Raw genomic sequence first — 26,939 nt, 5'->3', positions numbered from 1 at the left:
TTAAATATATTTATATCTATTTCCTATGTTTAATTTCTCCCAGCGTAGAAATATCATATAAAACGAAAAATCTTATTTTTCTATCATTGAAAGATAAAATATTGACGTTGTGTTGTGCTCTGCGTTTAATACGTGTACAAATTTAATAACATGATATTTAAATTATTCAACTACAAAGTTACTTTTATATTTAAAAAATAATAATAATCTGAAATGTAAAACTACATTACCCAGGATTCCTTACATATACCGTCCTAGAACCGTTCGCCTGCATGCTGGAATTAATGTTTAATGTTAATTACGGCTTGCATTGACTTTTAATGCTCGGTGAAATAGAGTGAAATGTGTTTATTGAAATATTAGTGTGAGGTGAATGTAAACAACGCGAGAGGCTGATTTCTAAACCTCGTTTGTCAGGCGGATTTGAGAGCGCGATGTTTGATTACGTCACTCTCAGTGTCATTGGCGAATGACCGAAGATGGCGAGCTGCAGGCTCTTCAGCAGGCTGCTGTGTAAGTTTATTTATTATTAAAACACAGCATTGCGCTCTTTTTAAAAATGTCTTTCGCGGTGTTGTTAAGGTGTAGACATGTAGGCGAGAGTCAGTAGGGCTCTGACAGGTCACAATTAGTATTTGTTTTTTAGCTCTAGAGCCAGAAAAGCCAGAGCAAGGCCACAGTGAACTAATGAACTTTAAACTCAGCTGTTAGAGAGAGCTCAGTCTGTAGTATCTACTCTGCTTCACTATACCTTTTACGGTCTTATTTTCCTCTGATGAATGCCTTTGCATGTCTTTACAAATTGTGTTTAATGGCAGTTAGTGAATGAGGATAGAAAATTGTGAAATTGTGACCAATTTATGTATATTATCCAAGCGCTTTTAACCTTAAATGGTTTTCTGTTGCTCACACATCTCGGTTTAGAGCTATAGCTGTATTTTAGACCAAAAACCTTCCCAGAAATCCCAAAAGAAAAAAGAAATTCCAACCAGATTTTCAGAATTCTTGCTTAATTCAGTGGTCATGCTGTAAATAGAGCCATTCATGCTTTACTCACATCTTTCTTAAAAGCTGTGCTGTAGTATAGCACTAAACCTTTGGATTCGAAGGGAGAAGACTGACCCAATAAATGATTTTCAACTGTTGGCTGCTTGTTTTCACCTAAGTTGGCAATTTTTCCTTGTTCTCAAGGCTGTGTTTCACTGAAACAACAGCCGTTTTAATTGATGATGCCCTTAGACCTTTCTACCAAACACTAGAGGCCAGTTATTTGCATCATTAAAGCATAATTTCATATGGCTTATGTTGTTCTCTTATACAAACATTGTATAAGTGCTTATAATCATCAGTTGTCTAGAGACTGTCATAGCTTTCATTGGTAGAATGTTATACCAACAGAGTGAAGGTAACATCAATGTTAATAATATCTAAGCTAATAATTTTAGTAGTTGACAAAAGAGAAAAACTCCCAGTTCCTTATACACAGTGCAGTGTTGAGCAACTTTGGACTATGCTGTTGTCAGTGCAGGAATGTCCAGTAATCGGCAATCAGTCACACTTGGTTGCTTCCCTTTGCCTATGACCCATGTTTTAACAGCTAATGTAGCTTTAGATTCCAGCCCAGGGACTCACCCAACTTTCCCAAATGGAGCTTCCAACCTTTAGAGTTAACAACTGTAGCAGCACTCTCGGTTCTCGACCTGGGCACAGATTAAAACTAGTAGCTAATATATTGACATATACCTTTGATTGTATGTTTTATTGTTTTTAATTTTTTATTATTATTTTTTTTACATTGAAATTTCTTCAGATTGTTCAGATTTGCTTTTGTAATTTTTATGTGCTATTTTATTTAAAGTATTATTTTAAACAGTGTTGAATATTCCCTACACTGAGCCTTGAGCAATACCAGTATGCATGTGACCTCTGTAATTAAAGGGCCTATACCCTGAAAAACAATAGCTGTTTTCATATCGGTGTTGACATAGTTTACACGCATTGTTACATTTTCCAAATGACCACAGATCACATTGTGAGCAGTCTGAGTTGATGTATCACTCCACGAACACATGTTGGTGCTGTTACTCCATGTGGAGATTTGCCTTTTAATGAAACCATTCTATCTCTCCTGCAGCCTAAGGTTTAAAAAAAATAATAAAAAATCCAGTATTCAGTACTGGAAAAGTCTTAGTTAACTAGCGTAAGGATATATGCACATGTTATTATCAAAATAACCAAGCAACAGCTCTATTATTTTGTGTCTGTCAAATTGTCCATGCCTGAACATATTATAATGGAGGAGGCCAGTCAGTGCTTGACAATGTGGGCGCTCATACCCCCAAACATAGCATTTGTTTATGGTGAGAGTCTCATCCTTCAGTTAAAAACAGCCACTCAGCTCGTGGTGGAGTAGCATGCAACAAAGTCTGCTCTCATTCGGAACAAGCTGAAAACATGTTTATATGTCTTATTAGAAGCTGAATATTTATTTCTGGATTTTTAATATACCTAATTATTCCCCAGTGGTTTAAAAAATGTTAGTCAAACCTTGTTGTGGCTTTTAGATTTGTGTTTAAAGCATTTTACAGCTTCAAAATTATTGTGATGCTCCACTAACCTGTAATAGGGAGAATAAAGCCTCTGACTTCGCTACCATGGGTTCAGGAACCCACCTCACTCCTTCTTCCTTGATTTCAGGACAGTGCTGTAAAAGTGAATTACACTCTGCAACTGTAGGGGGAGCTCAGGAGCAAAAATCCCAAATCTTACTTAGTGTTCCTTTAAACCTCTCTCCTCATTCTGTCTCCTTGAATGCGGCAGAGTAAACAGCTTTCCTATAGACCCCAGAGTAACTTATTTACAGGTCAGCACCATTTTAGAACTCTTACCCCACATGCCTTTGTTTATGCCGTGCAGCGTTTTAAACTGCATTAGAAACACAGTGGCTTTACATAGAGCAGCAGCTGGCCCCTGATTTCCTGAGTCTTACAGGGTCTTACTCAGCTGATTGGAAAGTTATCACTGAGATACAGACTGGCCTTTATCCTGCCCTAAGCCTCCAAGGTAAGATATGAATGAGTGTGTTTTAATCTCCGCTTTAAATTCTAACCCTTTGTCCCCTGTGTTTCTAGTGCAGCAGACTGGGGTCCGACACTATACCGGATCAAGGAAGAATCTCTACATCACCAAGGACACTAAGGTCATTTGCCAAGGATTCACAGGAAAACAGGTTTGTGCTTCACTGCCCACTCCTCTTAATTGACATCCACCACGTGTATCCACTTCAGTTGAGAGAAATAATAAACATACAAATGAAAAATTATGGCACAGTATAACAATATGAAATCCACAGAAATTAATGCCAGGAACAAAGAACAAACCTGACATCTTTGTGAAACATAAACCTCTCGGCTTTGTCATTATTATTATTTTGTAAACTAACTTTATAAGTGAGTGCAATGAACTGATGGAAGCTCCTGACAATGATTATATATTATATATGATTATATATATTGATATTGCATTATTGCCCAGCCCGACATCCAATTAAATATTGTGATTATATGCCATATATATTTTTCTTGTACTTGTATTCACCCTGATGTATTTATTCCTCATTTTTCTTGCCGTGTAGTTGTGCAGTTCATCTACGTTGAACATAAGAATCCAAAATAATCCAGGGACTTTAGCTTTTCTCTCTGCGTATTTATGTATAAATTAGATGCAATCTCCTTTTTTTTCGGGTGTGTGTTTGTATATGCTTTTGCAGTACTTTTCCAATCAAACTTATTAAAGGAACACTAGGTAGTACTTTTATCTTACAAATACAGCTTCAAAATCACTATGATGTTTTCTCACCTTTTAATAGAGAGGATAGAGCATCTGTCAGAGCTACACTAGGTCCAGCACTGCACATACTGCACTATGTAACCTTTGGACGAGGGTAGGCAACCACCCCTCCCCCTTAGTTTCAGGACAGTGCTGTATAGTTGAGTTACACACTGCAAAAGTAGGGGGAGCCCTGCAAAAAGAAATGCTCTCAGCTGCAGTGAAAGTCTACCCTGTGTCAGGAATGGCTCCCTATTCACTATATAGTGCACTATTATAGGGAACTGAATTCAGGAGGGTAGTATATGATTTCGAACACTACCTCATGCAGGTTTTTACCAAACAGTGCATTAAATTATGGGTAATGTGATATCTGCTAGTGTACGTGGGATGTACACTACTATTTGCAGTGCACTGTGGAATAATTTTAAGGGAACTGAAAATTATCCACTATATTTTTGGACTCTACTACAAAATGGCGGAACCCTAAAATAGTGCGCTATATAGTGATTAGGGCACAGTTACTGACACAACGTTTTACTCCTACAGGAAGGCCTTAGACTAGATGTCAGGACGTTGCTGAAGTCACATACACTATTCATCTCATGTGCAGCTACTTGAGAACCCATTTCAGTACATGCTTTCTTTTGGAGGATGGACCGCCTTGTTGCTACACTCATTGTCCAATGTGTCAGCTCCACTGACGCTACAGGGCCACTAAAATTACCCGTTGCTCTGCATACTTCGTTAGCCTCCAGTAGTCATCCACCCTGTACTCTGGTCAGGGTACCATAGAGAAGGTATGGTTTGGCTGGTGGATCTTATTCATTGCTGCAGTGTCACTGATGTTCTGGTGATGGTGGTGTGTTAGTGTGTGTTGTGCTGGTATGAGTGGATCAGACACAGCAGTGATGCTGCAGTTTTTAAACACTGTCCACTCTGTTAGACTCACCTACCTCGTGGGTCCACTTGGCTCGTCTGTTGCTGCACAGATTGGTTGGTCTTCCTCTATTCCTTCACCAATTAAATAATTCAAATAATTAATAGATTACTAATTTATGAATCTAATAATTTTGGCAGCTCTAGAGATGATGTGTCATTGTGGAAGGTTCATGGTTTTAGGCGTCAGCCTCTCTTCATTACTGCCCTATTGTTTTCAGGCGAAAATGAGAGAGAATGGTAATTGAGTTTGAATCCCTGCCACGGTGTCCAAACCGGCTCTCACTTCTCCACCCTTCCTGATGAATGTGTTCTCTCTCTCTCGCTCCCTCGCTCGCTCGCTCGCATGGTCCAAACCAGTCCTTAACATAATAAAGGGTTATTAGATGAAGTTCTAATGAGCACTCATAATAATTAGAAAGAAGATGAGGAACGGCGGGGATGTCATTGACTTTGTTCGGCGCCTCGATAAGCAAAGCGTTCTTCAAATTCACAGGCGACCATCATTAATGGGAGCAGCGTGAGGGAAAAACGGCCGACTTAGCAGCTCGCCTCGCTCCAAACGAGGGACAGGAAAGTGATGAGCGGAAAGTTGGCAAGAGATTGTTGCGAAAGGTAGGGGTAAAAAATAGAAAGTGGATGACTGTGAAAATGGCCCTTCCGTCGATGTGTAATTGCAGCTGTAACTTTGAAAGCAATAGATATCAGTTCACACTATATAGGCTTATCCATCAGGTTTTATCATCGTTTGTAATGATTAACACAGGTACTTTGGAGAATCTGGGATAAAGATCACACCTCCTCAGGTCTTTGTAAAAGTGCTCAATCTACTGAAAGCCTTAATCCTGTTCAGATTTGTCAGGACTCGGGTTTGTTCAGATCAGATTTTGGTTTCGATGTGTATTATGGGAGCAAATAGAGTGTAAGTCTGGTGTAAACAGGCTTATTCATAACCTACTGTGTTCAACATTGCATGCCCAGTTTGTAAACTTTCTATAGGGATGTCTTAAACAGATATAAATTACTCTGAGGTTACCATGTTCAGTGCCAAGTGTCAGCAAGAGGCTGGGCTATGGAGCAGTGGAACTAAAGCTCCATCCATTACCTACTGAATGAGTTGAAATGTCGAAATTGACAGTTTAGATCTTCTAACTGATGAAATCTTGTCTATATCGACTACATCATTTTTTTCTTTTTTTCTCTTTTTTTTTGTTAATTCTGTTATGTTCATGTACTGCCCTTTTAAAACCAGGCTATCACTCGTAGTCATGTGATTCTGTCACACGGAAGCAACATGGAGGAGAACCTATCCAGCGAGACCAACCAAGCAAGTTGACCAGCTTGTGCCAATGAAAAATGTCGTTTGGACGAGTCTCAAATTTAGTGAAAACGACACTGAAATTGAAGTCAGATTTAAAAACTGACAAAGTATCCGAGACCAAAATAAATACCACCTGTCTTTACCAGATATAGTACTAAGCATATTTACAGTAAACGCCTTGTCAGTGAACTATGAGGACAAAAAACAAAATAATCATTCATTAATTGTAATCGAGGTAAATTGATCAGTTTATCGTGGTATTGATTTGCGGTCATATCGCCCAGCACTAAGTTGAAGTGATGTTTCTGATCCCGAGCTAATCATTACATATCAGTATCTGACCTCACTAATTTACTTGTGGGTTAGTGCTGTCAAATCCTCGAGCAGGTCTTCCAACACCTTCACCGTGATTGACATGGCTCCCTACTCACTATTCCCTGTATTGTTCACTATATAGTGCACAATGGTGTCATAGTGAGTGATTTGAGACATTACCTTCTGGGTTTTTACCCAACAGTGCATGGGTATCTGCTAGAGGTACGTTGTTTGTATTCTACTTATTGTGGTACATTTGGGAATGTTTGAGTGTGCATAAATTCACAATGATTCCGGTCACCACTATGGAATGGTGGAACACCAGAATAGTGCACTATATATGTCAGAGTTTAGGTTTTTTTAAGGTGAGAGAGACTTGTTGCTACTGAAAAATACCCCCCCCCCCATTACTTCTGCAGATACTTACCACTCTCCCTCTCTCTCTCTTTACAGGGCACCTTCCACAGTCAGCAAGCTCTGGATTATGGCTCCAAATTAGTTGGAGGAGTTTCCCCTGGTAAAGGGGGGAAGAGCCACCTGGGCTTGCCAGTCTTCAACTCTGTAAAGGAGGTACTGATCTCAGTCTTTAATCAACTGTACAATAGCTCCATAGATTATTGCTTGGTGTAAACCACCTGCTAAAAGTTTGAAGGTCATTCTTTCAGATGTTTTTAATACAAAAAAAGGTTTCTTAATTTATCACATTATTGCGTATTAGTGAGAGTTAAGTATTGGTAATAATGTCAAAGTTCACTCCCAGTGTCAGAGTACAGACAACACTTGACGAACATGAAGTGGGAAGATGTACTGAATTTGCTGGGGGAGTAAGGAAAATGCCTAAGAATTCCTAAAGTCAGTTTTATTACTGGAGTGCTGTGACTCATACAGCAAACCTTTAGCAGCTTTATCAGTCCCCATTTCGTTTTGTTTAATCACAGTGGGTAATATACAGATAGGCACTTTGTGTCCTGTGGGATTTTAATGTGCCACGCTGGCTGAGTGTTTACCGTTCAGATGTGGGCATTTGGCAGCCAGTGATAACTCTGCTTTGCAAGTCTGTGTTCCTTAATTTGAATGTAACCCTGTAAAATAGCACCGAAATGTTCCAAAGTGGAAAAGCTGTCCCTTCTTGACTTCTCCACATCTCTCGGCTCCAGGCTAAAGAAGGCACCGGAGCAGATGCCAGTGTGATCTACGTTCCTCCTCCGTTTGCGGCAGCAGCCATCATAGAGGCCATCGATGCCGAGATACCGTTGGTGGTGTGTATCACAGAGGGAATCCCCCAGCAGGACATGGTGCGTGTCAAACACAAGCTGCTCCGCCAGAACATCACCCGCCTCGTCGGACCCAACTGCCCCGGAGTCATAAACGTAAGACCTGCAGCTCTGCGAGAAATGACAAAGCTGGTTTAGACTTCTAAAAGATGAGTAAAATCATGGATCACAAGGACAAACGGCTGTGAACGGCTGCAGCACAGATGAACCTATATAGCTTTTAGTGTTAAGGGACAAGGGTGGCATAGTGGTGCAACACGTAGGGACCTGGAGATTGTGGGTTCAAGTCTTGCTACGGGTGACTGTCTGTGAGAAGTTTGGTGTGTTCTCCCCGTGTCCGCGTGGGTTTCCTCCGGGTGCACGGTTTCCTCCCACAATCCAGAAACACATGTTGTTAGGTGGATTGGCGACTCAAAAGTGTCTGAATGTGTGAATGTATGCGTGTCAGCCTTTGAAGGACTGGTGCCACCTCCATTGTGTGCTCCTGCCTTGCGCCCAATGATTCCGATTAGGATCCAGACACACTGTGACCCTGAATTGGATAAGCGGTTACAGAAAATGAATGAATGACTAAGGATGTTGGGACAGTAAAATCTACAGTTAAATGCTAGAAGCAAGAATTAAGCTACACTTTATATTATTGCAGGAATTCATGATGAATGAACCTTAACTGTGTGTTATCTGTTGCAAAGCTACCATTTAGAGATAATGCATTTAGCTTGGACAGTGCTAATATTATACTACACAGGAAAATATGTTTAGGAACAGTGGTGCATAGAGAATCTGAAAAGTGTGGGAATTTGTGTGGCAGTGTTGTCTGGATCTCCAATAGAAATGGTGATTTAGAGTGAATTCTATTTATTATTATTCCATCTTACCCCTTATTTTTAAGGGTCATCATCATTCATTCATTATCTGTAACCTCTTATCCAGTTCAGGGTCGTGGTGGGTCCAGAGCCTACCTGGAGTCATTGGGCGCAAGGCAGGAATTCACCCTGGAGGGGGCGCCAGTCCTTCACAGGGCAACATAAACACATTAACTCACACACTCACACCTACGGACACTTTTGAGTCGCCAGTCCACCTAACAACGTGTGTTTTTGGACTATGGGAGGAAACCGGAGCACCCGGAGGAAACCCACGCGGACACTGAGAACACTCAAGGGTCATCTTGCCCTTTTAAAATGGATTTAGAACATGCTGTCAAAAAACAGTGCTTCATTCTCAGGCCAGTAGTGTGTCTCTGTAGGCAGTTCTTTCAGTCTATAGAGATATCAGAGGAGTGCTGCTGGACTTTAGTCAAATTTAGAGCATCATACGCCTTCAGAAGGTGTCAACAATCCTATATTAACACACACAACAAAGTCTTCTGTGATGCGAAGCTTGATACAGCTTAAGCCGCAGTTTTTTGTTCAAACCTTCTAGTCCTACCTTAAATATTGCCGTAGGGTCAGTCACCAGAATGTATATGCTTCAACATTTAAAGGGTAGCTTGAAATTTATTAGATAACTACTAATAATTCAGCATAATATTAGTAATATTTACACTGTTTAGGAAGGAAAGGGTCGTAAGGGTCACAACACTATTAAACTAAGATAATACAATGGTTATTTATTATTTGTACATGTGTAGCTTACATAAGGTAAAGAATCTAAACTCTTTGTAGTCCCTGACCCAACCAGTTTATGCTTCGTAGATTGAGTCCTCCACATGGAACAGACATGTTTAATGTTGTTCAGTAATATTTTTCTGTCGGATTACTACAATGGACCATGATTTATCTGCTGTAACTCTCTTTCCAGCCTGGAGAGTGCAAAATCGGAATTATGCCTGGACACATACACAAGAAAGGAAGAATTGGTAAGGGTTTCCACTAAAGCACGACCTTGCTCTTAAGTATTACTTTAATATGAGCTGTAATGTGTTTTTTAGCTTGCACAACCCAAGGTGACACATCCCATATATTCTTAAATAAGATTGTCTGAGGGTGTCCGGCTTAAGCTTGATGTCGGCCGAGCCTGAGACAGATACGGCAGGAACGACAGAGTGGGTGACATCTGTTTCTTTTTTCTTTTTTTTTCCCTTCTTCTAATAATCCCCCCCGCTCCCTTCTCTCCTTTGAGTCTGCCCCAGTGGTGGGGTTGATAAGTCACTGGACCTTGAACTGAAAGTGCTGTGATGTCCACTGGCTTCCGAGCAGCACAGACTGAGCTGAGTAGAGCAGATAACTCCACGTCCGCCCCCAAAAAAAAGAGCACTTCTTAATTTTGAACAGCCCAGTAGACTTTGAGCCTGAACTAAAGTCTGGAAGGCAGGGTTCTATCTATAAAGACGGTTTTGGACTGGAGCAGATTCAATTCTGAGAACGGCTCTCGATATCTGTGAGGCAGCAGATTCAAGAGCAGTATTGAATTGTTGTCCAAATAGATCTCAGAGGGTCTCGTTTGTGCCTGTTTAGGTTCAGCAACTATTGCCATTGATTTTTAAGTGAAAATAGGTAAAACAGCCATTGCAGCAAACTATTTAAAGAGTTTGATTTTGGAATGTGGAGCCCACCAACTCACTAACTCTGGGGTAAAAAAAACAATCCAAAACTGTTCTTTTGTGGGCTGCCTAAATCAGAAAACATGGGATAAAACGAGTGGTTGTGATTTTTGTGCTCTTATGTAGAGTGCAGACATTTTAGAATGGTCTCGTCTCCTTGTCTGAAACTCTCCAATCTCAGTGCTAGACCCGCATTTATGAGAGTGCAAATAAGTCAAGGTTTACAGAGCAAAACATATGCAATGAGTGCAGAAAAATGTGTGTACTGATTTGAATATGCCAAAAATGAGAAGGGTGAAGAAAGAAAATCGAGCACAAATGCCTAAAAGTCCAGCGCTTCTGCTCCACGCTCCTCACCCTTGAACAGTGCTTTTTACACTGGGTAAGAATGGTGCTGTGTTGTTTAATCCTTGTGGTATTTTCAACCAAAGTGTTTCATTAAGATCCCAGAGCTGTGATAAGTTGTGGAAAAGTGGTAGAACACAGTTTAGTGATATTCCTGTTAAACCACATCTACTACACCTGGGAATTAAGAGATTAGTTGAATCGTGTGCGTGAGCAGGAAAAAATAGTTGCCACACCTTACTGGGAAGCGGAGCTCCAGGACTGGAGTGGGGCATCCCTGGGGTATAATGTGCCTCCTTTAAAACATATAGAAACAGCACAGTTATTCCTGAACATACCACTATATTTAGCTACAGTAAAATGGCCTCTCACAGTGCCCTGAAAAATACACTGCCTTTTTTAATGACATCATTTTAAGTCACAAAAAATGTGGCAAATACATTTAAAGGAAGTGATTATTTGAGAGTTTAAGAACACAGACACCGTGTTGCTCTACCTGTTATCTGAATGCCGCACCCTGCAGTTTAAATACACTCTTGCCTTCCACTGTGTGTGTATGTGTTCATGTTTACAGTGCTGTGTGTGTGTGCAGTCAGGTTGGGATGTCTGTGTTACTTAACTTTGAAATGTCTCCTGTGTGCAAGCTCGCACTGTGAGATGATGTCATCTTGTGGGATCGGTTATGAGCAAATATTAGTGGCTGTTAAATCCCGATTCTGATTCTATTTTTATGTTTTTACTTTGCTGCTATGAAGTGCAACTCTGATTACTTTGTAGTCCCTGTATGAACCTGCTTATGCTCCGTAGAGTGGGTCCACCACATGGGAGCGGACTAGATTCAAACAGGTTTAATACAGAGCTTTTGATGCATTCAAGCCACTAGGTGTCAGTATAACAACAGCAATATTTGTCTAAAAGCCTGAAGTTGTATTAAAAATTGATACTGAAGTGTTATGCCTCATATTAATATTCATTTTCTTTTCACACACTGTGTATTGAATGCATATTGTACTGTAAGTTTTTGTCCTTGCATTTCTAACTGATGCATAATTGATATGATGATGATGATGATGATGATGATGATTTGATGCTTGTCATGAATTAATCATTATTTTTTTTCTGCTTCTCTCTATTTTTCCAGGCATCGTCTCGAGATCGGGCACCCTGACGTACGAAGCCGTTCACCAAACTACACAAGTGGGCCTGGGCCAGTCTCTCTGCATCGGTATTCCGCTCTCGCTCCTCCTCTGGGACCCCGTACTGTCACTTGGCATGCTGCACACACTCGCTTTTGTTCTTTTGAAGTCAGTTCCTTTTGCTTTCAGGCATCGGCGGAGATCCGTTCAATGGCACCAACTTCATCGACTGCCTGGAGGTGTTCCTGCAGGACCCCAAAACAGAGGGCATCATTCTGATCGGGGAGATCGGGGGAAACGCTGAGGAGAACGCTGCAGAGTTCCTTAAAGATCACAACTCTGTAAGTCCATTCATTATTAATAGCTGATCAGGAAATAACTCTAACATACTTTCTGATGCGAGGCATTTCTTTTGGGCAGTTAGCAGTAACAGCTGGTGCAGTATATAACACACCTTCACTCCATAAAGCATGGGGGATCGGGGTTCAGTTCCCAGCCCAGACCAGAACACTATACTGATTAGAGTCATTGGGCAAGACTCCTAATGTTGCCTTAGATTATTTCTGTAATGTGGTGTCTGCCAAATGCCATAAATGTTCATACAGTAAATACAACACAGCACTCAAAACAGGTCATTGTAGTTTACAGTAGATGTAGCAGACATGGACACCAGTATGAGTGCTACAGTTATATACACACAAATAAATGCTTTGTAGTGTATTTAAAAACACAAGTGAATCAATAGTGATGCAGATCATGGTGCATTATTTTGAATAAAGCACTTTTATTTTGTCAGATTACATGAAAACCTTGGTCTGAGCCCTAGAAGAGCACAACTCACAGTACAAAAACATCTTAATAGTTTTGGAAGGGTTGGGGGATGTCTGTATAATCTGCATCTGAAAGGCCACTCACCAAAACAGTTAACAAACATGAATCTTATTCAGTTTACAACTGTTATACTGTGTCAGGATTAACGCGATAATGTAAATTAACACACACAATTTTTAACACTAATCATTTTACCAACTTTGGCCAAAACTTCCTCCTATAAATCACTCTTCACAGATCTTTAGTCATGTTATTTATGCTGTAATAAAGATATAATAAATAGCTTTCACTCACACAAACACACACTCATACAGTCAGCTTCTGTTTCGTCTTCTACATCGTTTAGTCGATGGAGATGTTTACTGTGTCATGAGCTGCGCTGTGGCATTGATTGTCTCCTCTAAAGCTTGTCTCTGAACCTAAAGTTGTCCCTGAAATTTTAATTCTGCACATTAAGAGAATGTGCATTGAAAAAAATGATCAATTTTTTTTATTATAGATATAGTATATAAATAACAGATATAGTAAAATAAATAACAGCGGTTTCCTTTCGCTAGTTTGTCATCCATATCACACTACACATTTATCTCCCTCCCAAAAACTCAAGGAAGTTCTATTTAAATTCATTTTTTAATTTTAATGTAATCTACAGACACTGCTAATATAAATATAATTCAAATGTGTTGATCTTACATTCATTCTTCTATTTTTCGTTAATTATTCATTATTAAAAGCCCCATTCTTAAGAAGGGGCAGTGGTATTAAACATATATCTGACTGCTGTGACCTGTTCTCTAAGTGGAGAAGAGCAAAGAGGCTGAGAAAAGGTGTTGATCTGGATCTAAACAGCAGAATGTGAACACCTCTCTCGTCTTCCCCTCTTTTGATCTATGGAAGACTCTGTTTGAAACTTTTTTCTGAATGTGAACAGCATCCTTCCAGCGTATTTCTTTATCTTAACATGTTGCTGTTTCTTCCAGAGGCTGAATCTCTCTGTGGAAATGTAGCTCGGGGAGAAGGGAGTTGGGGAAGCGGAGGTCCAGCTGGTATTAAGGTTCTTTTGGTGGGGGGTCGGGGGGGTAAGGTTCATTCTGTGTACGCGTGTATCAGCACTCTGCCTTGGGCTGCAGGTCTTTCTTTGATCTCTGATTGCTGTGGAGGAAACCTGCGGGTGTCGATATGTGATCTTTGGACCCCCCCCCCCCCCCCCCCCACACACACACACACACACACACACACACTCTCAATTGCCCCTCCTTCCGTTTCGTTCGGTGTTGTACAGCTTTGTTTTGCTGTAAGGACAGTAGTTCTCTAGAATTGTCTATGTTACCTTTTAAAGGAGCACTGTGTAATGATTTTACCTTAAAATTACAGCTTCAAAATAAGTGGAGAATGTGCACTGTGTAAATTTAGGAGGAAGGTAGGGACCCCTCTCTCCCCCGTGTGATTTCATTGCAGTGCTGTAAATATGGATTACATTTGGGGTAGCCCTAGAAGCATAAACCCAAATATTACCTAATGTTTCTTTAATAAAGAAGCAAGAATCTACTATTTCGTTTTTTCTTTATAAGAAACAAGCATGCGATAAACAAACTGACATCAACAAATGCTCATTTTCATGTTAGCCTCAGTTAAATGCTCATAATGCAAGGCTAAGTGGGGGAGGTTGGTTTTCAGTGCTTGTAGCTAAAGAATCAGTTAGTCCTGACTCCAGTTCTGCGATGACGTCCGGATTAAGTCCAGTTTGGCTGTGGAAAAGCGTGGTTATGGGCAGTATTAAATCCTGCCTCATCATGTGTCTGACATTATTTAGTTTGCTTGAAGAGATTTGGCTTGCCTTTTGGAACTCCCTCACCCATTCCTGGAAAAAGAAGGCCCAGTTCCAGCACAGTTTCAGCTGCCTTTCTGCCAAGAAGCCCAATCTAAAGTTTTATTAAGGCTTCCAAAGTGTTTTTTCTACTTCTGAGTTTGACAAGAATTTCCAGCGCTAACAAGTGTACAAGTCGTACACACGGTATGCAAAGTAGGTGCTTCTACAAAAGAATGATATTGCTGGCGCTTGTGGTGATGGTGTGAGGAGGGGAAAAACCTACCATTACCATCTTTTTTTTTGGTCCAATCTCTATTCAAGAAAAGCAAGCTTTTGTGGGAGAAAATGACTGAAAAGTGACTTTTTTTTAAACTCTCTTCTCCATGTGATTAAAAACTGTTCTGAGCCTATCACTCAAAAGCCAAGAGGGAATTGATTCAGACGGTAATATCCAGGTGCAATTAATGTGCCCTTTCTTCCAGTGACACCTTAATTGTCCTTCATTCAAGAGGCAAAAAAAATAAGATGTATAAAATATATTTCTCTAAAAAAAATGCTCAGATGACTTTACCCACTCTACCCTTTTGCGCTGACGTCTCATTAACTTAATGAGGCCGTTCTTGGTGGACACCTCGTAGATGGCCCTGGCCTGAAATAATGTGTAGGGTTTGAAGAGCAATTGCTGGCCGTGCAACATTACATGTATTGGATTGGCTTCAGGAAGATATATCTGCCAGAAATGACATATCTTTAGGCGCAATTCATTGGACCCCAGTGAATATAGCAGCTTAGAATATTGTCTGTGGAATGGTGAGATCTGATTAAAGAGGTTGTCCAGCGATATATGGCTAAGGGATGTAGTTATGGGTGCGAGATGTACTGGTCAGTTTGCCAAGTGGACAGTTTGTATTGACCATTGCTCATGTACAGTGCTTAATAAGACAGCTCAATTACAATTAATCAAAAAAAAAATGAATGTATAAGTAAGTAGTTATTTAATTTACTTAAATAAAAATACATATATTGGGGGCAGCTTAAAGGTGAGGGTCGTGGGCGTCCCTGAAATGACTGAAAGGTCTACGGTGATTTCTCCTCCACATCCAAGCCCTGACGTGCCCTTGGGGCAAGGTACCTAAAGGCAGATTTATACTTCTGCCCTGACTCAGTACAGAGACTGCGCCATTGTGAGCGTACCACTACGGCTGAATCTTCCTCTACACTAAGTAGGACACAATGTAGTAGTGTAGGAGAATTCCTTTTATAAGTCTTTAAAGTGCACTATTTAGGGAGTTGGTTGTTGGTTGGGACAGAGCATAGTTTACACCAGGTGCCAGAAAAGAAACAAATACAAAGCTGGCACATATTTCCTGCGTGCTTCCACTTCTCGTAAAGATAATTTTTTCCTGGAGACGGAGACTTTTTTGTTTTCATCTGTACAACATGTTTATTAATCCACACCTTGTCTGAGGAAATTTCTTGCTGGGGCGGCACGGTGGTGCAGCAGGTAGTGTCGCAGTCACACAGCTCCAGGGACCTGGAGGTTGTGGGTTCAAGTCCCGCTCCAGGTGACTATCTGTGAGGAGTTTGGTGTGTTCTCCCTGTGTCCGCGTGGGTTTCCTCCAGGTGCTCCAATTTCCTTCCACGGTCCAAAAACACAAGTGTCCGTAGGTGTGAGTGTGTGAGTGAATGTGTGTGTTGCCCTGTGGAGGACTGGCGCCCCCTCCAGGGTGTATTCATGCCTTGTGTCCAGTGATTCCAGGTAGGCTCAGGACCCACCGAGACCCTGAACTTGATAAGTGCTTACAGATAATAAATTAATTTGCTGCTGTCTGCGGTATCTACAGTGTTCATGTTCCCATACTTCTACAGTTCAGCATAAAAAATGTCTGTCTGACTACTGACCAATCACAGGCACTGAGGTGGTCTCGACGCGTAGTTACATTTTTGGAGAGGTGTGCGTCGATGTGTTGCCTACGGTGTTGGTTCGATGCAGAAGTATAAATTGGGCTTAAGCTGCAATTGCTCCCTGGGCCTGCGCTGGCTCAAAATACCTGAAAAACTATAACTTTTTTTTGCCCACTGATAAATAATAAATTGGGAGCTGTGCATTTTAGCAGTGTTTTATTTATTGCGTGAAATAGAAATTTCTTTCAAAATCCAGTTTTTTCTTTGTGGATTGCCCCGTCTCTTTAGTTTCTTGTGCAGTTTGGATTTGTAATTTTCCTTCTCATTGGGAGGTTTTGATAGATCTCATCTAATAAGTTTTTGTTGATGTACGCTGCCTGGGCTTTGAGGAACCCTGCAGTATGATTATTGACGTCTTTGCTATCTCTCACAGCGGGCCTCCTTTAATCCTCCACCTTGGAGCTCCCAGGTGCCCCCAGAGCGCTGCGCCTGTTAAACCTCTTGTAATTCATTTTCCAAACAAGTTGCTCAAGACTCAGTTGAGTGGAATGACTTAAGGAACGCTTGTTGCTTTAAAAAAAATAAAAAAATAAAAAAATATGGGAGTGGGGGTAGTACAGGAAAAATGTTTTGTTCAGCCGTTCCCCCATAATTGCTTCTAAAGCAGCTATCTTAATCTTCCCCAGATAAAAAGCTACAGCTGACTGACTACATATGAGCGCCTCGAAACAGACAGGGGGCCCATCCTCTGGGCAAAGGAGAAGGAGGAGAACACACCTCGACTCTGTGTTTCATAATTAAAGTAATTCAGCTGTGCCGCTAACAGTAAGAACAAAGGCTGGAATTATAATGCTAATTTAACTCCCTTTATGCGCCAAGAAACCATGCTAGGAGGAGGCGGGGTTGGGGAATTAATTGGCTAATTAAGCCTCGACCTGTTTAGGCTGAGTTGTCAGGGTGAAGCGAGTTCCTCAAAGCTGAAGTTAGCTAAGAAGTTAACACGCGTTCAAGCATCAAATTTATTTTGTTTAGGCTGGAATTTATTTTGAGTCTCTAGTCTTTGGTTTCTGTAAATAGTGAAAATTTAAATGTTGTTGCGTGGGTTTTAAAGATGAAAAAGATGATTTAGGACAGGATAGAATTTTGCGTCGAAGCCGATGAATGGGAATATAAGCATCATGGGGGTGGCACTTCATTAATAACCTATCAATAATAAGCTGGTGCTATTCTGAATAATTCAGGTTCATCCAACAATAATGGAAGGTTTGTGCATCTTTTATTCACCTTATTCCACCACGACACCTTTCACGGCACCAACACCTTTCAAAAGATGCATGTGTTTAAAAAAAAAAAAAAAAAAGTGTAAAGTCTGTTTGGTTTTTTTGCATTTTTTTTTTGAGAAATAATAGCAGTATTAAAGGAGTGAAGTCCAAAAATGTTGTGTTTTAAATGAAATTAAAAAGAAATGAAACACTAACTTTATCCTTGCATAGTTCCTGGAACAGAAAATCAAAATAATATGCTGGTGAAAAATTAGCCCTGAAATTGCCTATTTAAGGTGGAAATAAACGTTTTGAATTTAAAAATTCAGAAAAGGTAGCATTATATATATATATATATATATGAAAACCAGCTCAGAGTGGTCAAATGAGAGGCTCTCTGTGCTTCCAGGTCTCAGTGGGTCAAAGAAGTGCGATGCTATTGAGGTGGAAAGAGAATTCAAATATGAAGCTGCTAAATAAGCTAACTTTAGTGTTACCTCCATTAGCGGCTCATTCACTTTATGCCTCACCCTCTCATTCTTCTTCTTCTGTGTTTTCTCGCAATCTGAAGTTGAATCAGTTCCTCCTCCAACCTGCAACTCTTATAACTGTGGTTTTTAATCTATATCAAAGGATCTGCTGTCTCACTGAATGTTTTAGCACAAAGTAAACAAAGAAGGCCCCTCCCTTGTTGTCATGGAAATGAACACAATGACAGGAAACACAGTAGCATCTTTTCGGCTTTACTCAGCTTATAATGTGGATGTTCAGTCTAAATATTAGATTTAGACTCTGCTTTGCCCTTCGTTGTGAATAAAGCTGTAGTTATTGAGTGAAGAGAATTCATCATTTACAGTTAAATCTACATCAGCCAGAACACCATCAGCCACACGTAGCAGCCTTTACAGTTTACTGACCACACACACAGTTGAGGTTATCTAGAACCAGCTTTCTCTGTCGTTATCACAGAGCTCTGGCAGTGTTGTCTTGAGTCTGCATGTGGAGTTAACGTCTCGTCTGGCAGCAGAACCCTTCTTATCCAGCCGTGCCTCAGCCAGAGCGATAAGACTAAAACCCACGCCTCGTTCATGTTGCTGTTATTCCTGAGAATGAAATATTGGCTGTTATGGAGGGATTGGATGTTCTCTTGCCAAACATGATGATCCATCAGCAGTGCAAGGACAAGCCAGGAGCTAATCAGCTCGTACGTGACTAATTACCTCACAGCCCAAATGGGATCATACTGGGTGGCGATGCTAGCAGCTAGCGCTCACCCACACATGCCACCTTGCTCTAGGACTATTTTTACACCTTCATGTTTTTGCAGGGGTGTTGAATATTTGAATGGGGTATGAAAAGAAAAATGGCTATTTTTGCTTTTTGTTGTAAATAAAATTTTGACTAACACCATTTTGAGGTTTTAAAGACTTTAAATCTTATGTTTAAAAAAAAGCTACCTTTCCTACATTTTAAGTAGAAAATTTCACTGCTGCAGTGGCCTCTTCAAAGCTCAAGGATAATGCTTTTAAAAGAGCACAGGTTCTTCCAAATGAATGTAAAATACCAGTGATTATTAGCATTAGGCAAGTTCACTTCCTTAAGCTTTCATTCATCATTAACCACTGAACATTGACGTACTGAAATATTCATCTAATGCTGATCTCCTACTGTTTTAAAGCCTGAACTTTCTGTAATCATTTGTCTGAGCATTTCCGTTGTGGTGGGTAGTTAATTAGTTGCATTAATAAAGTATGAATGCGCCTTTGATTAACATTTACTAAAATTATTGTATTCTAATCCGACTCTTGTGTGTTCATAGGGTGTCAACGCCAAGCCCGTGGTGTCCTTCATTGCCGGACTCACAGCTCCACCTGGCCGGAGGATGGGTCACGCTGGGGCCATCATCGCAGGGGGAAAGGGAGGAGCCAAAGAGAAGATTGCAGCCCTGCAGTCGGCTGGAGTGGTGGTTAGCATGTCCCCGGCACAGCTGGGAAGTACCATATTCAAGGTGAGGTTTTTTTATGAGACAGTGGGACGTTTGTCAGGGTCTACTAACTGGCTAAGGCTTTCTGAACAAACATTTTAGAGGTTTTTAGGTTTATACAGTTTTCCTGACGCCCTAAAGACATCACCCCCAGACACGTACGGATTAACATTGTGTAAACTGCACAGCAAAATCCCACACACACTTGCCTCGAACCACATTGATCTGTTGTATTGATCTAAGCTAGACATTCTTATGTTGTTTCCAACACTGCATTACATAGAGACAGTAGTAGCCATAAGGCATTTTGCGCTCAGTGTGATTGACAGTATAGGCTTACACAAGTGGGAACACACTGAATGTCATGTGCTTAACCCAACGTAACACTTTGGGGAGCAGTGTTCTGGTTTTATCCAATGAATGTAATGTAAGTTGGAAGAGAATATCTTAAAGTACAATTATGCATTTGTCAAATATGCAGAGAACATTTTGCAGTCATGTAATTTTAATGTTGAAATAATAGTTAAACCAGATATTCGAATTTATTAGACTTTAAACAAACATAAATGAATCCTCTAGGATTTTTCATTATTTTTTCAGAAGAGGCAGCAGCCCCACCCTCCCCCTAAATGTAACGTTAGCTACCTTTAATCTACATTTATCTCGTCTCTCCTCTCTCTGTATCCATCATTTCAAATTAAAAGTCCTCTGCTGAAGCTTTTAATCACAATTTCATGACATTTCATAAAAGAAGCATCAGTGGCAGCAATTTTGCAGCGGCATGCCATTTTGAAATCGTATTGGACCATGTTATATATAATAGAGTGCTTTCACACCGCTGCTATTAGCATTTTCACCATTTTGGATCTAGGGCACCACGCTACATGGCGTACACAGTGTTTTTAAAGAGTGAACGTTTAGTAGAATGTCGTGATGGCGCTAATTTGGAAACCATCGCCAGCAAAGTGCAGGTGGGAAACTGAAGTGTGGCTGTGGAACTACAGTCTGGCAGGGTTTATCGCTGTTATACTGCGATTGGTGCCGGACGTTGTCTCGGGAACTAAAACTATGCAGGACTTTGTCATTAAAGTCAACGTTTTACACATAATATTGAGTATAATTTGAGTGTTCAGTGATATTTCACATAGTCCACACTGAGGTAGGTCCTCAGACTACTTTCTGCTGCCAGTCTTTATACCACGCCTCCCACAACAGAATCAGGCAGAAACTCTGTCAAAACAGCCATTTTATTTGATCAGTTTATTGTAATGAAATAATCGTGATCAAACATTGACATTTTAAGAATATTTTATGCCACTGATATAAATATAACAGTATAATAATGCAGTTACACACCTTATAAAGACCAATGTAGTTTTAGCAAAAAAAAAAAACATAGAATATTCACACTGGAATTGGAATATAAAAAAATATTTTAAATACACTAAGTAAATCCATAAAGAAATAAAATAAAACCATATATAAGTATCGTTACAGTAGTTATGGAGTGTGAGCACAGGCCAGAGGAATCTACAGGTAGGTTTTGAGAGGCTGCGCTTGCTGCAGCATATTTTCCCACCAATTCAGTGCTAAAAGTTTATATTAAAGTACATTGCCTTTACAAGACTAACAGGACTACAATAAAGCCTGAACGTTCCTCCGAGATTTGTCCTTTTTCTTGAAAATTGCATTGTTACAGGTCAAAAACTATACTAATTTATATGGTATTAGATTCCTTTACTCATTAGGTCCATTAGCCATGTAGCTGCGGTGCAGAAAGAAACCTCTTTTCAGAACACTTCCATTACTTTCAGGGTACCTGATGAAACGTTTTAGATTTGATTTTCCTGCGAGTGATTGGCCTAATTGCACCGCACTGCATATGAAACCTGAACGCACAGCCGTTATTACTAAACTTTTTCTTTTAAATTACCTCCGGAAGCAAAGTCCCTGAAAGTCAGGGCTCCAAAAACAAACTGAAATGCACAAAGCTGACAATTTTCCTACAAAGACCCCGCAAGGGCCCCCTAGATGAAGTGGTTTTTAGCGGGCGGAAGCAGGGTGTTTTTTTTTTTACCTCTATGGTATGCGATCGAGCCTGCTGAGAAAATGAATAAAGCCCCGTTTATATTGGAGAGTTAGCAGCTCGGCCTCTTTATTTCAATTTATCACAGCCAGCCACTTTTAACAAGATGTATAAAAAGTGAAAGTGCGTATTACAGCCATTCATCATTTTATTCTTTCATTATGAGGGCTGCAAATGCTTCTTCCTCTGCATCGATAGCATTTCTTCTCTCTCACTCTCTCTCTCTCTCTCTCTGTGGCGTCTAATTTGTAATCATTGCGAGTAATGATGAAAAACACTCTTGCTGGTTGTTAATTTAGCAGCCCATTGTGTTCATACATCTCTTTTAATCTCATTGGCCGGTTTAATCTCGGTAACCCACGCCACAACACAACACACAACAGCAACAGAAATTAAGTGCAAGTATACGCTTCATCAAGCCCTCCTCACTTATCTTTCCGTATTCTCATTTCCTGCAGTGTTTTCTTCCACCACGTAAGCCCCCCCACCTCTTTCTCTCCCTACTCTCCTCCTGTCTTTTCCCCTTTTATCCCTTAGCAAACAAGCTCGGTGTACTTGTACACTGAAGACATGACACTGTTTCTGACTTGAGGGCAAAAAAAAAAAACCTCTGAGAAAAACACCTCACACACCAGCACCACTTGGGAGATCCTAATCTAATACGATTGCCTCTCTCTAGCGCACAATGAGAATACAGAATGCAATGCTGAAGTCTGACACCTCTCTTTTATTTAGTTTCCTGCCTGAATAGCCATTACTTTATTCATCTTTATCTGGAGTTTAAAAAGGAAAAGATACAGAGAAAAGGAGGCACCTTACAACCGCGAAAGACCTGCTACAACCCCAAATCTCTCCTCATTGGTTGAACAGCATTTACAGCATTTTCAGCTTTGAGAAACAGGAGAAATCAAGCCTGACTTTTGCTTTAGATGTGAGGAAATCTTACGATACTTCTGTCCATTTCACCATTTTCCATGGTGAGAATATCACTCAATGATATGGGTCTGAAAGAACGTGGAGCTATCAGGGGACTATTACTGAAAAAGCAACATAAAAGCATGCTACACTAAGGGATTTCTAGAGAATACACAGCCTAATTTATAAGACTGACCTTTGGATTAGGAATGCGCCGATATGGGAATTCTGGGTGATGCAGGTGGTCAGAAAGATGAGATTAACCCCAGAGTAACACTGACAAATGTACTGTTTGTTTGCATAAAATATTAACTTTCAGCTGTATGCAAACAATAACACGGAAGGTGTTTCTTGAGTAAGTTGTTAGCCACATTTTATGTAGTTAACTGTTACATAGATTGGTCACAGATTGAAACGTTTTATTAAACAAATAAAATAATAGAACTGCTCAAACTAATAAATAATAATAAAGCTACTAATAATAAATAACTTAAAGCAAATTAGTAAACACACAAATAGCAATGTAGCTATTAAACAATACAGAAATAAGGGTTTCAGCACTGCCTTTCTGCTCCTCCACACTGTCAGTTAGAACAATCTGAGCCAAAGTTTCTCTACACCTTCAATAGTACAGTTTTTTTTTATTTATAAATGTGTTATTATAAATCTGCTTCTGGAATAAAAGAAATGTGTCATAATTATAAGTTTGTAGCATCATCAAAATCAAAGCATCAGGCCTGCGCCGATCATTTTACCGATTATAGTTCCAGTATCATCATGGGTCACTGTTGGAGGTCTGGGCAAATACTGAAGTCCCTACAGAAACTTGGATATTAGGTGGTCAGTATGTTTTCTAAATAAAGTGTGGTCTCACTTCAAAGCGCACACAGCAAACACATGAAACACTGCATTGAAGCGTAGTCCCCGTTTTCCCTGTTGTTATCCCATTATCCAGTAGGTGGCACTAGAACTCCTGGAATGTTTTCCAAAAACCTGTACGTTTTTCAAGGCTCCGCACACTCTCCATTCCTGATAAATGGCATTTGCATAAGGGAATTCTCTCTGAAATGCACAATTCTGCCATACCCAGTTGGGGAAAATGTGTTTTCAGAAGGCGCCTCGAAACGCCCTGCAGCTGTTACTCTTAGTAAATTGACTATGTAAATAACTGCACTGCAGCGTAATGGTCTGGAGTCATCTTTGTGTGTCTTCACTCCTGCTTGGGAATATATAATATAAATGAGTGGTATTCTCTACACTTTTTTCCCTCCAACCCACCCCCCGTTAACTTCACCAGTGCCCGTTTTACCCTGGAAGTTGTGGCTGGTTATAACCAAGCAGTTTTAACGTACGCCAGACTGTATCTAATGAACACCCACTCATATGTGGAGGCTCCACTGCAGTACCACTGTTTAATGCACTTTAGCGCACTGGTGCTTTTTTCCCACAAGCTCTGCCCAGGTCATTTCCCCTTTTAGACCACAGACAGTTTGCACATGTTCACTGCAGCATCCATGAAGATAAAACTTAAGCTAGAGGGTCCTAAAATTGTAATCTGACTTCAATACCATCAAGGAAGGGCAAACCCTTTATGAATGCGTTTAATTTTTGGAAAAATTAGTGTAGCATTATACGTCAGGCAGCAATGTATAGTGCCTTTGTTGGCAGCGCTACGAAGCAGCTGCCGACCTTCATTGGGCTGTTTATGGCCACTGTGTGCGGTGTTAAAATACACATTTTATTTCCCATTAAAAGAGTTTTGAAGAAGGTCTCTGAGGGGAAATGTGTCTTTATGACAAAATTCCCAAGGAGGGACATGATTTTAAAACAAAGCTGAACACGAAAAAAAAAAAAGAAAGCTGGTTAAGCGCGCGCTTTCCCATCACCTGCCACTCTCTGCAGTCTCTTAAAGGGCCAGGACGCCCTGCATGACTGACTACACGTCCCTGTGTGAGTTGTATCAGGATGTCCACATTAGCCCCTACGCCATTAGAGTTTTAACACCACGACCGTTATTGTGCACGTTAATGCAGAGCTGATCAGGGCAACACTTGTAACTGGAGATACAGCCTGCTCTTAAAAATGATGGTTCTTCAAGGGTTCTTTATTAAAGGAATAAAGATATATAGAAAAATGTACACACACTTGAAGGACTTTTTTGCATGATTAAAGTGTCCTTTGCTTTGTAAAGGGGTCCTTCAGTTTGGAGAATGTGCTATAAATGGTTCTGTATGGCTAGGGTGACCAGATCTGAGAAAGACCACACGTCTTTGTGTTTACAGAGAAGGTTATCGACCAATAACGGTAGCTTTACAGTCAGACCGTCCAATCAGAAGATTCTAGACTACTTCACCACTCCCCCTTCTCACTCAAGCGAACCAATCGGAGTAGGGGAGGGTGGGACTAGTTTGTGAACGAAACGCTTCTCGAAGTTCTATGTAAGCTCTTGAAAAACAACATCCCAGACGTTTGTGAAATTCCGCCCGGACATTTTTTTAAAGTCTAAAAAAGAGGACATGTCCGGGTAAAAGAGGACGGCTGGTCACCCTATGTATGGCATCTTTTAGAAAAGTGTTCTTCTATTGTTATGATGTCAAGGTTGCAACACGTCCAAAAAGGCAAAGCAAGGCGAGTTTATTTACAGAGCAACTTTCATACACAAGAGCAATCCAAAGTGCTTTACAGAGTCAAAAGAAACTATTTTAAAACAATGAAAATAGTGAAATAATAGAAAACGCATTTTAAATGAATCATTTTCTACAAGGTGATATATAGAACCATTTATAGCATATTCTCCATCAATCTGAAGAACACCTTCACAATGCAAAGAACCAGTTCTATATAGAACCATTTTCTTTACTTAAAAAAACGTTTGTAGAAGTGTAAACCAAAGGCCTCGGTCACAGCTCCCATTAATATCCATTTTGTGTTATCAGATTACAAATGGCTGCTAAAATGCATAGCGATGCACTCCTGGTATTTTAAAATTAAAGTGTGTGCTGTATTTGATAACCTGAAAGAAAAAAAAGTGAGGAATTGACAATTTCATTGACATTTTCAGGTGACAATCTCCAAGAAAACCAGTTTGGAAAAGCCCCTAAAAAAGTGTCCCTTTCTTATTCTACTATTAGATCTCATTTTCTTCACTCAGTAAACATAAAACACTGGGTTTACTTTTGGGCCTCATCTCTCAGAGTAAATGTCATGAAGTTATCACAGTTTACAACTGAAATGACGTTGATGAACATGGTGTCATTACAGAGAGAGTAAAGTACCAGGGGGTGAAAAAGTAATGTTTGGTACTGGTGCGGAATTCCAGGCATTGATTCCTAACCCCAGTGTGCAGCTTGTCTAATGCTACTGTAGCGACCTTAAGCTTTAGTTACTTGTTAGCTACCTCAGCTTTGTAGCTCCAGTGCAAAGCTAGTATTCTTTATTAATTTGCTGCTAAATCAGAACCTAATTTGTGGCTTTCTCTCTTTCTGTCTGTCTGTGGTGTACAGGAGTTTGAGAAGAGGAAGCTGCTGTAAGGCAAACGAAGGCGGCCCACCTCTGTTCCAGATGACTCTGCCGAGACGCACAGTGTTTTTTTTTTTTTTTTTTTTTTTTGTCTTCTTTCCAGACATGGCTTTCAAGTTGGTCTCTGGTCTCTGATTCCGTGCCCTCACCAGAAGAAATCGATAGATCATTCTTTGTTGTAACTTGCAAGCCTCCTTTTTAACACATGTACAGCACAGTCAGATATCCAGTGAGTCTTATTATCCTGCCACAACTAAATCAAGGTTAACCTCACGAGTCTGAAGTTGATGCAGTGTACCATCCATGCTCCAAAAAAGAAGAAAAGATCATTTCCCTCCATCCAATGTGGAAAAATATAGCTGAAATATAATTCTCTCGCCTGTGTGCCATGTGTCTCTTTATTATGTTATTATTTTATTTTTAAATTGTTTTCCCCACAGACATGTCAGAACACGTCAAGTGCCTTATTGCTGTGAAAGTTGTCACTTATTACACCTTTGTCACTCCTGATGAAGATATCTCACTGAGCAGGATTACAAGTTTGAACCCAGCTCCTCAGCGTTGACACATTGTCAGCTTTGATAACTCTCCCCTGCTGTTGTATGAAATCATTCTCTCAGTTTAAACTCCGTTTTTTCCCTTGTAATCTTATGCTGTTTACCCAGGTCGAAAGCTGTGACCTTTAGAAAGCTGCGCTCTAACTTTGTGACACATCTCGAAAGCTCCAAGACAAACAGAGCTCTTCACTTAGCTTTTTAAAAACCGCATGCTGCTTCCAGCAAGGATGCTTACTACTTGTATCTTATACAATCCAGAATCGGAATACCAGCACTTGTGTAGCCTACATCTGAGTCGGGAAAATTGGGAATTGATTACGCTGTTAAAAGCTTAACAGATTCTTGCCTTAATCCTTTTGAAAATAAA

General features: G+C 40.3%; 1 protein-coding gene across 1 annotated transcript; it reads left to right on the top strand.

Annotated features, from left to right (window-relative positions):
- Positions 1-405: 405 nt before the first annotated feature.
- Positions 406-26,860, top strand: suclg1 (succinate-CoA ligase GDP/ADP-forming subunit alph). Its single transcript, XM_066660583.1, has 9 exons — positions 406-513; positions 3,132-3,229; positions 6,857-6,973; positions 7,561-7,773; positions 9,481-9,538; positions 11,709-11,792; positions 11,893-12,044; positions 19,331-19,519; positions 26,000-26,860. Exons 1-9 carry the CDS (start codon positions 480-482, stop codon positions 26,024-26,026), a joined length of 972 nt encoding a protein of 323 aa, XP_066516680.1. The 5' UTR covers positions 406-479; the 3' UTR covers positions 26,027-26,860.
- Positions 26,861-26,939: the final 79 nt, after the last annotated feature.

This window comes from Hoplias malabaricus, chromosome 2 (genome assembly GCF_029633855.1).
Source record: "Hoplias malabaricus isolate fHopMal1 chromosome 2, fHopMal1.hap1, whole genome shotgun sequence".
NCBI lineage: Eukaryota > Metazoa > Chordata > Actinopteri > Characiformes > Erythrinidae > Hoplias > Hoplias malabaricus.
The sequence above is the reverse complement of the archived record's forward strand: the minus strand, read 5'-3'. Positions and strand labels throughout refer to the sequence as shown.